This window comes from Chrysemys picta, chromosome 14 (genome assembly GCF_011386835.1).
Source record: "Chrysemys picta bellii isolate R12L10 chromosome 14, ASM1138683v2, whole genome shotgun sequence".
Taxonomy (NCBI): Eukaryota; Metazoa; Chordata; order Testudines; family Emydidae; genus Chrysemys; species Chrysemys picta.
Window position 1 is genome coordinate 10,671,554 of NC_088804.1, and position 13,290 is coordinate 10,684,843.

At 43.0% G+C, this 13,290-nt stretch overlaps 1 protein-coding gene across 4 annotated transcripts in view; it reads left to right on the forward strand.

The window, feature by feature from the left end:
* Positions 1-11,627: 11,627 nt before the first annotated feature.
* CBFB (core-binding factor subunit beta) overlaps positions 11,628-13,290 on the forward strand; it is a 63,810-nt gene continuing 62,147 nt past the window's right edge. The window contains exons 1-2 of one of the 4 annotated variants that reach the window (XM_042852321.2): positions 11,628-11,897; positions 12,111-12,197. In XM_042852321.2, the coding sequence (XP_042708255.1) occupies positions 11,820-11,897; positions 12,111-12,197 (165 nt within the window). In that variant the 5' untranslated portion in view covers positions 11,628-11,819. The remainder of the gene's footprint in view (positions 11,898-12,110; positions 12,198-13,290) is intronic. The other 3 variants (XM_005306278.4, XM_005306277.4, XM_005306276.4) reach the window with 3 other exon arrangements.

Consider the following 13,290-nt stretch of genomic DNA (forward strand, 5'->3'; position numbering starts at 1 on the left):
TATGTATCTTAACTATCTTTGGGAGGGAAATGATAAAACTGTTCCAATGCAGGAATTTTTGATGGCAAGACACACCGAGTTACTTCTCATGAGACAGATTCAGGTGTGATTCTACTAGCATTGAGGTACAGTATTTGTTTGTAGATATTATTATAGTCTTCTATATAACTCAGTATTTCTGTGTAGAGAAGTGATACCTTTTATTCATGAGGGGGGTCTCATTTTGCATCTGAGCTGCATTACTCTTTCCTCGCAGAACTTTCACATGCTTTTTCTCAGCAGTTGAGGTTCTTTGTTCGAGAGCTAGAATCCATGAGGAAACCAGATCTGACTTTGATTCACATGAATCAAATTTAGATTGTAGGGTTTGAATAGCCACTAAAATTCTTTCTTGTGAAACTTTTGAAGTGCCCCCCAGTTTATTTAGAGTGTCAATTTCTAGCATAATTGGACTTTCCCAAAAGCTGAATGGCCGAAATAGACCAGCAAGGCAACTGAGAGGTGAAGGTCGGGGGGTAAATCCCTACTCCTGTCATCATTTATCCCTTGCTGTGGTAATGCCAATTGATATGAATTTTTCTATCCTTCCTCCCTTCCTTTAGGAAACATGATCCTGAAGGGGGGAGCTACATACAAAAATGCAGATTAGAGGTTATAATAGTAAGGGAAGAAAAAATCTTATGGTAGGGTGTACTGGGGAATCTGCCTTTGGACATAAGCAAAGGAGTACACAATTAGACCTTGATCTTGCAATCAGATCTGCCTGGATGGACTCTTGTGCTCTCCCAGAGCCACACTGAAGTTAATGGGATCTTTGTGCTGGTGCAAGGCTCTGCCCACCTGGATCCAGTTCCAGGTTTGGGACCATAGTAATTTATATTCAATAAAGACAAACAACTGCAGCAGCAGAGAAAAAAGTCTGAGAATAAAATTACTACCACTCCCCACTTCTTTGAAATCACTTCCAAATTCTCAAAGGATAAAATCAGTGAGAACAAAACTACAGCACTATATTAAAATAAGGGGAGGGAGGGCAGAAAGGCAGATACACACCCAAGGAAGGAGCTTTTCTTTATTTTCTCTGTACTGATGTAAATCAGGTGGAACTAGCTAAAGAATCTCCATTCCAGCAACAGCATTAATTTATATGCTGTTTGTAGAATGTGCGGTAAAGATTGCTAAAGGTATATAGTCCCTATGGTCAGAGTTCTGTGAGTTTGCTTGCAGTATAATGCGTTGATGAAGAATATATTTTATAAATAGCTGCGGACTTGGATTCAAGATATCTGAGTTCAGTTCCTGACTTTGCCACAGACTTCCTGTATAAGCCCTGAATGTGTAATTAGATTATAAACTTTTTGGGGCAGGGGACTGTCTTTTCCTATGTGTTAATTCAGCTTCCAGCACAATGGGGTGTTGGTCTCACTTGGGGCCTCTTGAAGCTACCATAATACAAAAATAAATAATAGTAAATTGATTGGTGTTATGAAGCAAGTTGACTGTGTGGACTTGTGGTTTATGGAAGTGTATGTAGACACTGCAAGATTTTATTTTTAATAACCATGCTGTGTAACAGTTTTTTATTGCGTAAGGTAACTATATGTTAGTGTTATGTGGACTCCAAAGTAAAAATTGAATTTTATAATCTATTAATTTGTAATTTGATTTTTTTGCTGATTTTTGTGAGGCAACTTTAAAGTTGGATGTACACTCAATCAGGTGAAGTGATGGTGACCCGGAGACGATTATATGGCAGTAGGAAAATGTTCACTTCCACACATTCAGGATGATTTCTCCCAAGCCAGCTCAGAGACTTCGACACACAACTGTAGATGTTAACGAGAGTTGTGTTTCTAAATCCCCTAGTCAGCTTTGGAAATCTCAGTCTCTCTTTTTGTATTTTTAAAAGATGTAAAATTTCAAACCCCTATATTTTAATACTCCTTTCTGGTTTTTTGCCAAACTTCCCAGAAAAACACCTAGGCTGAGATCCAGCATGTACCGTTTTAGGAGGAATTGGGTTGGGGCAGGGAGAAAGCTGAGCATTGGAAAAGTTTAAAAATTCAGATTATAGTGGGAAGTTATCTTCAACCTTAACTATGATGCAGCTACCACAGCTCCTTAAATACAAAAGCTGTTCACTGTTTGATCCCTAAGGACATGTCTATATATATAGTCCTCCAGTGGCACAGCTGTACCACGAGAATCTCTTCCCCAGATATAGCACTGTGCACATGAAAGCTTATATTGGAGTGGGTGAATATTTCACCCCTAGGTGCCCAGAGGTGGAATATGCACACCCCTAAGTGACATACATTTTGGCTACATAGGTTGTTGTGTAGACATAGCTTAAGAGGAGAGAATTTTAGATGGAGCTGACATGAATAACCTCTTCAGAATCTGAAAACTCATACTCAGAGCCATAATTCTGTACATTACCTGTTTTAAGAATGATGTCACTTGTAATCTTTCAATTAACAGATGTATTGAATATAACATAAATGAAGAAATGCTATGCCACCAAAAATAATCTCTGTATTGTTTTCCTTTGTATATGTTGCAATACAAGCGATGCGTAACTGTAATGTATTATAGATTCTAGAAGCTCCAGATTGATACCTTGTCCAACCCCCAAATAATAAATCATGTGAAGATAAAATCTTCTTGAAAATGAGAAAAGATGTGCTTTTAATGACTGTCTGAGCAAGGCTGCTGTTATTATTCATTCCAATAAGTTATCATTTAAGAGTTATTTGAAGGCACACAGCTGAAAATGTTTGTTTACTAAATTTACTGTATAGCTAAAATGTCTTATTTTTGTACATGCAAGTTTGTAGTTTTTCCTCTTTATAGTTATTTGCCTTATGCTGTCACCTAATACAATCATCACAGTACCAAACACAATAGAAAGGGGTGTGTTTGCACACGCTGTCACTGTGAAAACACCCTTGCTTCCTGTCTCAATTTGAGAACTAGAGAGTAGTGACTGCGCACAGGTCATAATCTGTGGCCTGATTCTGATCTGACAGTGGTGTGAATTAAGAGTAATTTATTGGGTTAAATGGAGTAATGATGGCTAACATTGCAACCAGTGCTGTTTCATGAGTTTAAATATGAGAGATCAGAATCAGGCCCTATTTGTCAGTTTCCGCTGTAACTTTCACTCTCTCTTGCCATCTCAAGTTAGCACACTGATAGTAGCTGGCACCTCCAAATGTTTGGCTCACACATCTTGGACCTGAAAATGTTCTTTTCTGGTCACGCAGGAGCAAAGATGAGTGATTTTAGGACCTGATACATGTGATTTATACACACAACCTCTTTCTCTCTCCTCCCTCTCAGATGTTAGCCACAAGTTTAGTTTGGATCAACAAAGTCAAAGCACAGAATATTTTTAGAGTTATATTAATGATACACTGATATTAACAACCCAGAGGAAGAGACATAAGATAAACACAAATAAAAAATAACTAAATGGAAGTGTTGTTACATTTAAATCTAGCTAGTATAGGAATCTAAAGGCTGAGACTTGAAATTGCAGAAACTATATTTAGCTTCTCCCAAGCATATTTAGAGAGAGCTGACTTGCCTGCTGCAGGGCCTATGTAGCTGGCAGACTACCCAGCCCTGATGAAATGTGGACCTTCTGCTGTCCTGGAACCTGTCCAGTTGTCTAAATTTATGGCAGCCCACTGACCACCCTTTTCCTGGCAAGACAGGATCTATGGTTTCTCCCCCTCACTGATGACTTTTGAAATACCTCAAAACTGTCAATTCAAGTAGGGCTAAGATAGAATAGCCCGTTTCTAAGCTATGCTGTATTCAGGATGATATTTTCTCAAGAGGACTGCAATGATGGGATATTTGATTACATTCATTGGATTTGAGTCTCTCTCTTGACACCACTGTAACTCAAGTCACTGACATGGAGTTAATCCTATTTTACACCCATTGTCGTTTCAGGGAATGGAGTTAATGTCCTTAATCCTCAGGTCCAGCCAAACTGCTTGGTGCAGGGCCACGCCCTCATTCCGAGACTGGCCAGGAGTCGTTATTTTCAGTCCCATTCCCAGCTCTAACTGGTTCTGGCTGGTAATAGATGCCAAGGGACTGTAACATCAGCTGGGGTCTGCTGGAGCCCTACTCTGACCACACTCCAGGCAGTCCTTCTGGTTATGCCAGCTTTATGCCACCCACAGATTCCTCCATGCTGGGTGAGTGTCGGGTTAGAGCAGCCTCTCTGCACTATCAGGACATCGTAAAGGGGCTATATTGGGACTGAAGATCTGGCCCATTTTTCTCACTGTTTGAAAGTCTTTATTTTAAAAAGTCCTGACACAGTTTAGCCTGTAAGCTCTGTGGGTCACAGTTTCCAATTTGTGTGGCACTTTTATGCTTTGTACATTAGACTATTAATATGTTAAGCAGTTAATATTTCTCTTTTCCTGAGTACATGAATAGATTCTTAGTGATTATCTGTACCAGAGCATCCCCCTTCAAAGAAAATAACAATAAAAATAATGGTGACAATGACAAGATTATTACCGTTTTTCTAAACACTGATTTTTTTATGTGTGCAGGCATGTGTGAATTATGCCTTTTGCCCAGTTAAAATGATATTCTCCTGAGTTTTAGAAACAAGAGTCTGGATGTTCTTCCTTTTCTCAGTTTATGCCACAATCTTTAAAAGGAAAAGCTTTTTCAATAGGCAGATCACATGGTCCCATTGTCTAACTGTATATAAATGGTGTAGAATCGTGCAAATTGGTATCAGTTTACTCATCCGTGTTTCTAATAATGAATAGGTATGAAAAAGTCAAATGGCCCTCTGGGAAAAGCTGTTTAATTCTTTAATTGTATAATTCAATCCACATTGCATCATCAGATGAATAATTGGTTCTGATGTTCTGAAGTCTGCATTCCATGCTGGTTTCTAGAAAAATGTCTGCATTCCCTTTACTAATTGAAAGAATCTGAACTGACTTCCAACGTATTATGATGGGTTCAAAGTATCAGAGGGGTAGCTGTGTTAGTCTGTATCCACAAAAATGAGGAGTCCGGTATCTGAAGAATACTCCATGCATCTGAAGAAGTGGGTTTTTTACCCACGAAAACTTATGCCCAAATACATTTGTTAGTCTTTAAGGTGCCAATGGACTCCTCGTTGTTTTTATGATGGGTTGTTTGCCTATGGTATTGCCTAGTTCACTAATCAGGTTCCCTTTTTGTGGCATCACAAACTTAATGCTACTGGATATCAAAATGTAGCTTTTTATGCCTTTATGTCCTTATCTTTCTCTAACCATATAATTGCTGGTAAAAGAATGCCAGAGAAGTTTATTAAAATAATAACACCACCTCGCTTTTACACAAAGGTTGGTATCATTATAGCCATTTTACAGAAAGAAAAACTGAGGCACAGGGAGGGCAATAACTTGCTCCACAGTCATACAGCAGGCCAATGGCAAAGTAGAACCCAGGTCTCCTGCATCCCATTCCAATGCTCTGTCCACTAGGAAACACTACCTCCTATTTAGCTATCACAGATTATGCGGGCTCTGATTCTGTGAGAGATATGGGGCACATATATTTTTAAATAAAAATCACTTTTTCTTTACAAAGGAGTTGCTTTGATCCATTAGATATGTATATTCTAGCAGACTGAAATTCACCCTGCTACAGAAGACTAGACCAAGGCCCTTTGTACCACTTAAGACCCCCATCAGAGTTATGTAGGGGGTCTTTGGACCACACAATGGATTTAGCTGATGGTGGGCTGGCAAAGAAGATCACTTTGGAAGTGGGCTGGAATGGTTTGGGGGGGAAGTCAAAGGAAGAGGCTTTGGATCCATGGTTTTTATGGGGTCACTGGAGCTACAATTCCCTACCCAACTGGTGTGAAGGGGCTACAGATGGAGCACCAGCGGTACGTGTGTGGAAATCCAGCCTGCCTAGGGGTACAGGAGAGAACCTGAACACTAGGGCTTTATGTGAATGGACTGAATTTCACACTTAGTGCTCATAATTATACCTTTCAAATAGTCTGTTATATGAATTGAACTGTGATTGGCTTGTATATACATACCAGCGGTATTTGATTATGCTCCAAATGCCACACCTCAATGGTTTAGTGTACACAGACATCTTGCTGATTAATTTGCACAATACATGAAATCTAGATAAAAAGGGGCACAGCACCTGTACCTTACACTTCAAATAATGCTCATCAGTAACTGCAACCTAAGTAATGAAGGCGTTCTTTGTGGAAGGGAACTTAATAACCACAGCATATACACAACCTCTAATTTGAATAAAATTCCCTTGCTCCGAAATAACCTCTCTGTAAATATTAAAGCGCCATCCTACTTCAAGTTATTCATATGCCTTAAAAATGTATAAAAGTTACTTTGAAAAGCAGTTCTGCTCTGAAAGCGATTGTAAAAGCAACATGTTTATTGAAGCTCAATTATTTCTACTTTCTGAATGCACACTCCGTTACAGAGCTAACGGGCAGGCTAAATTCTTACCTTGTGAATCAACACCAAAAGAATTTGCAGTCCAAAGTAAACCCTTGGTGACACCTGTGCAACCTCAGGGTCTTCAAAAGATTTGCATAGGTGTCACTGAAAGGAACTTAGCAAGCAATTGTATTGGTTGTGCACAAGAAGAAACTAAATCTAGCTCATTCTTTGCTGTGATGGTTCTGCAGTGCCCAAAAGTTAGGGTGATCAGATAGCAACTGTGAAAAAATGGGACAGGGGTGGGGGGTAATAGGCACCTAGATAAGAAAAAGTCCCAAAAAACGGGACTGTTCCTTTAAAAACGGGACATCTAGTCACCCTACCAAAAATAGAAAACAGAAAAACATAGTTTTATCACTGTTAAGAGTCTTATCTGCTTTTATAAAGAGAAACCAGATCTGTTGAGTAAGAAGGTGTCATTTCTCAGAGTAGAAATGAATGTTAAAATATCAGCTCAGCTTAAAGACAAAGAAAAAATGCATGGAGTAATACATGTTATTTTGTGCCAGTGTTTCACAACCAGTAGTTAGCTGTCAGGGGACTTTCCTGCCCTGTTTCTGTATTGAGAGTAATGGAGGCAACAAAGAGGAGGCAGCCTTTGGTTCTGTTGTGAGCAGTCCACTAATATTATTGCCTAGTTTTATTTAAACAAAAACATTGCAGAGAAGAGAGGATGAAAACTTAAAGAAGACAAGTGACATGTAAAGGCTGCTGGGGAAGAAATCAGTCAAACTTAACTTTGCCTCCAAATAAAATTTGGAAAAAATATATGCCAAGGTGAAATTAACAAATTGTTAGGTGATTATAAAGTCCCATTTCTTAGTTAAGGGCTTCACATCCAGTAATCAAATTTGTTTTGACCCGGGACATATTTTTGGAAACTTTATTTGGAGGCAATGTTAAGTTTGGGAGAGGGACGTAAATTGGGGGAAGTAAAAGTGGTGAAGGATTACTGACAATCAGGAAGCAGCTGGATCGCTACTGTAAAAAACTGGCAGTTCTCTTGTGAGGCCACACTGTTAGCAGATGCTGTTGATTCTGCTGGGAGACATGTATATAACCTTTTTCTTTGGTCCTTTAAATATGTTTTGCCTGCCTTAGAAGTTCACTTACTTTAAGAAGTACAAATTTGAGTATAACTATCCATTCTCATTATTTTATTATGTCAATCAAAATATAGTTTCTCTTCACTTTGACCATAACTAGAAGAAATAATAAATATTTGTCAATTATTTTGTTGTTTGTACTGTTGTTGTAGCTGTGTTGGTCCCATGGTATGAGAGAAAGTGGTTGAGTTAATATCTTTTATTGGACCAATGATCTTCAGGTCTGGAGAAGGTAACCAGCGTGTCCAAGATAAAAGGTATTTACAGGGCATACCTGGTATTTAGCTTGGACATGCTGATTACCTTCTCCAGACCTGAGGAAGAGCTCTGTGAAGCTCAAAAGCTTGTCCCTTCCACCAATAAAAGTTGGTCCAATTATTTTGTTGTCATATAACCTTTAAACAGGATAGACAGAGAAAATTGTAATGGCAAAAGGTACATTAATACTAAAAATAAGAAATTATTACAAAGATTAATTATTAGTAAAGTTGAAAGTATGTAGAAGTGGAAAATGTATTAAACTTTCCATAGAATAATTCTTCTACCGCAACCCCCTCCCTTAACCCCCCCCAACAATAATAAAATCTTAAAGTATGAAAGTCTAGAAATAAACAATTAAAGGATACAGCCACTTTGTTCATATCATCTGTTCCTCCTTAATTTACAAGGACTGCATGCAAATCATGACTCCCATCCAGGCTTAACTTTGCTCTCTCTTAATTTGCATGAGTATATGTAAAGTTAAGAATATGTTACTAGGAGACTATAAAACCTCATTTCCTTACCAAGGGATCTATATATTTAATATGCTTTAACTAGGTGTGGAAGGATTAAACTTTTATTGGTAAATGTCAGCAAATGTTAATTTCACCATACACACACAAACTAACGAATATTTCCATTGATAATAACTGAAATTTACAAACAGGCAAAGTAAGAAAAATGTCACTTAGGAACTTACTAGAGTTTGATAAAGGATATTTACTTTATATATTTTGCCATCAAGTTCACAATTTGTGTTTTAGTGGTTATAAAGCTTTAACTTTACAAATCTTGCTGTCCACTGTTGTTGAATAATTATTGTATGACACCCCCCATCCCACAACAGTGAAAATGTAAATTGATAAAAATGGGAAAAAATGCTTAAACAAACATCAATATTATTCATCAATATTATAAAAAAATAAAAATTGAGTTCTGACAAGCCTAGCTATAACTTTAATAGAAAGGCTGCTGAAATAGAAATAGTCAAATATCAGTTGGTAAATGTACCTATCAGGAATGTCTACATATTATTACATTTATGTAAGATACTGTGGATGGAATCCTCAAAGGGACTTATGCATTGCAACGCTGAGCATCATCTCGCCTAGAAATCACAGGAGCAACATTGTGAACCACAAAGCCATGTTAGGCACCTAGGCACGCTCTACAATGAATGGGGAGAGGCAGGCACCTCAGAGTGCAATTCGCCGGCATGCTAGGTGGGGAGCTGCCTAAGCTAGCCAATGGGAGATGCAGAGGAGAAGGGTGTGGGCTGAGCCCCGCCCCTCTCTCGAGATAGGTACCTACGTTTCTGGGCTGCAGGGAGGCGCCTAGCTCTGTTTAACGATCCACAAATGGGATCCCACCTTCTGGAGTCAGGTGGCTTGGGAGCTTAAGTGATTTCTTGTAGGACTGAGTTAGGCACTCCACAAAATGGGCTGGGGATGCCACTGCCAATCTTCTAACATTTAGCCCACCGGTTAAAGCACTTTCCTAGACCCAGGTTCAATCTCCCCTTCTCTGCCGGGGGGGGGGGGGGGAGGAGAAGAAATGTGGGAGACCCCTGTTCAAGTGCTATCAGAATACGCTGTGAAATATTCTGATGTAGGGCTCCCTCAAATCTCTGCTGTTGCACTGTGGCCTAATAACTACTTAAGTATTTACAGTGGAACAGTCATTGGGCCAAAGGGGGGATTGAGCCTGAGTTTTCCATAACCCAAGTGAGTGCTCTAACAATGGGGATAAAGTTATAAAGTGGATGGTGACATCTCCTCCTCTGTCAGGATTTTGAATGGGACCTGATCCAGTAGGTGGGTACAGAGGGTGCCTAGTGGATTAGGCCCTGCATGTGATTTAGGTGACAAAATGGCTATTTTTCCCTGATTCGTGAATTGCTCTGGGGCTCAAGCTATGTCTACACTACTGCTGTAAGTCGACCTTCACTATGCAACTCCAGCTATGTGAATAACATAGCTGGAGTCGACGTACCTTAGGTTGAGTTCCTGTGGGGTCTACACTGCGGGGGGTCGACGGGAGAAAATCTCCCGTCGACTTACCTTAATCTTCTCATCGAGGATAGAGTACAGGGATCGGCTGAAGAACGATCTGCTGTCGATTTGGCGGGTCTTCACTAGATCCGCTTAATCGACCGCTGGTGGATCGATCTCAGAGTGTCCATCCCGGCTGTAGTGTAGACTTGCCCTTAGGTGGGAGATAGGTCTCCAGATGCCTAGAATGAGGCAGCAATGCACGTGCCCGGAGGCAGAAACTTAGGCTGTGCGTTTAGGCACCCCCAGGATTCAGCAGGAGTTTTGTGGATCAAGGTGCAGGGAAAAGTGGGACTTAAGCACCTAAGTACCTGTGTCAAGTATCAGGGGGTAGCCGTGTTAGTCTGTATCTACAAAAACAACAAGGAGTCTGGTGGCACCTTAAAGACTAACAGATTTATTTGGGCATAAGCTTTCGTGAGTAAAAACCTGTGTGAATCCCACCTCATATATTCAACACAATCAGGAAGTGCAAAGATAGATTTTTTTGTGAATAAAAGGAAAATGCTTAGTGTTCCTTCAAAATATTTCACTAGTAGCAAAGTTAGGGAGCTCTGACATACTTTCTCAGGCACCCTTTGATTAAATTAGGGCCTGACTGTGCAAATACAGGTGGGTAATAAGAAAGAGCCAAGGGCTCGGGCTCAGGATTTAGTACGGCGCTTTGAACAAGAACTGATTCATTAACAGCCAATTTAAAAAAAAATCATTAAGACTAGATGCCTTGGCTTTTGAGTGGCCAACTTGAGACACCTTGGACCTGATTTTCAAAGGTACTGAGCGGCTGCAGCTCCCCTTCAGTTTAACTGACGTCGTGGGTGCATGGCACTTCTGAAAATTGGGCCTACAGGGACTCACGTTGGGCATTCAAAATGAGCGACCACTCTTGAAAGATTTGCCTAACCCCTACTTGGTCAGCGTCCCCTCAGCCAGGTGGAGGTTGCTGACCAGCGACGCTCAAAAGCGGTTTTAATTTTGGATCTTGAAATAAAGGTGATCGCACAAGTCGATTATTTGGTTTGGGGATCCAGGGGAGGAGATCGTTTCCAAAAAGATGATGTTTGCTGAGGCCACAGGCAATTTAACAATCACGCTTTCTGCTTTGTTTTAATCTGTTGTTGTTACAAGTTACATAAGTTCCTTTCACCCAAGGAGAGGGCACAGATCTGGCAGCATGCAGGCACGCTTCTCTTGCCTGGGAGGTTTTTCCCCCCATACACCACCACAGCCCAGAGAAAACAAGGGGGGGGGGGGAATTAACCCCCCCCCCTCCCAGCACTGGGGCAGGTGCAGTACCTGAGCCTATTTTGAACGCCCTGCGGGAGGCTGCCAAGCCGGAGCACCCGCAGGGGTTGGCCTGGGGCAGCCCAGCCCGCCCAGAGCGCTGCCCAGCCCCGGGGCGCCGTGCCCCAGCTCCCGCGGGGTAGCGGAGCGTGACCGATCCCCGCGGGGTTCCCCGGGCAGGAGCGTGTCGAGACACGCAGGTCCCGCCCGTCCTGTGGGGGCTCAGCCGGAAGCCGGCGAGACGGGCTGAGCGAGGGGCGCCCGCCCCGCTCCCGAGGGCCACGCGGGGGCGGTGACTCACGCCCGCCCAGCGCCTGCCAGGGAGGGGCGGCAGCGCGAGCCCCCGGCTCGCGCCGCGCATGCGCGGCAGCATCAGCCCGGAGTTGTGAATGGTGCGGCTGTTTGGCCGGAGTTTACGAGCCGGGGAGGAAGTCGGGGGGGAGGGGGCTCGAGACGCGCGGCGGCGGCAGCAGCAGCGGCGCGAGCTCTGGCGGTTGCTGCTGCTGCACTGGGCGCGAGGCGGCGGCGCGGCCGGGGGAGGGGGGCGAACAAAGGGCAGCGGGGCGAGCCGCCGGGGCGGCAGCGGCGGCCCCACCATGCCGCGGGTTGTCCCCGACCAGAGGAGCAAGTTCGAGAACGAGGAGTTCTTCAGGAAGCTGAGCCGCGAGTGCGAGGTGAGGGGACCCCCCCCCCAGGGGAGCAGCGCCCCGTCCCGCCGGCGCCCGCACCTCCCAATCCTGTCCCGGGCTGCCGGGGCCGGAGGGCAGCGCCCGCCGGCTGCCCGCCCGCCCGCGGTGCTATCTCCGCACTCCGCCTCCCCTTATCGCTCGCCGCCGGCCCGCTCCCGGGCGGGATTCCTCCTCTGATTTGCCTCCTGTTCCTCGCAGATTAAATACACCGGCTTCAGGGACCGACCCCACGAGGAGCGCCAGGCCCGGTTCCAGAACGCCTGCAGGGACGGCCGGTCCGAGATCGTAAGTGCCGCGCTTCCAGCATCCCCCCCTACACACACACACACGCGCCCCCGAAATCCACCTGGGCCGCTCGCTTGGCCCCCCGCGGCACGGCACTGCCCAGCGCCGTCCCACGCGCGAACAACCCGGAACTGTGCGGAGCCCAGACACCCCGCTCGCTGCCTAGCGTCTGCCGCTTGTGAAACAAAGCTGCGGATGCTAAACCTTTCAGCAGCAGGAGCGACTTCCTTATTGTCTGCCCCATTCCAACGCGCAGAGGGGGAGAGATCTAGATTCACCGGTTGTGGATGTCAATTGCCTACGCTTGTCGCGGCCAGGCGCTTAATCACCAAACTTAGCCAGCCCTAAACTCCCCCAGCATAAAACTTCACTGGATAAATAACTGTTGTTGCTACCAGCAAAAGGGTTTGGGCAACCATGTTTTCACTTTATAGGGAATAAAAAAGGGAAACTAAAACCCAAGCAGCCTAAGTTAAACTATCCAGCCACTTCTTTAAAGAAATAAATGTGTCTTTCTGTCCAGCAGCTTAACTAAAATGTATAGTAACGTTTTAAAAAATACTTTAAGGAAGAGGAAAAACAACAAGGAGCCCTTGTTAGAGACTAACAAATTTATTTGGGCATAAGCTTTTGTGGGCTAAAACCCACTTCATCAGATGCACGGAGCGAAAAATACAGTAAGCAGTATATATATTACAGCACATGAATATATATATATATATATATATACTGCTTACTGTATTTTTCGCTCTATGCATCTGATGAAGTGGGTTTTAGACCTTTAGCCTACGAAAGCTTATGCCCAAATACATTTGTTAGTCTCTAAGGTGCCATAAGGACTCCTCATTGTTTTTGCTTATACAGACTAACACGGCTACCACTCTGAAATCTTTAAGGAAGAGGAACACTTAAAGTCATTGATTTAAAGCTCTCATGGATGGGTGGGGCAGTGTGGATGCTGTTTGAGGGATGTTTTGTAGAAATGTTTTGTAAAAACTATCAGTTTCAGTATGTAGGATTCATAATACGTATTCTGTGACTTATTTTTAAATAAATCAAGGGATACTTTGTAAACAAGTACCTTAATATAAAT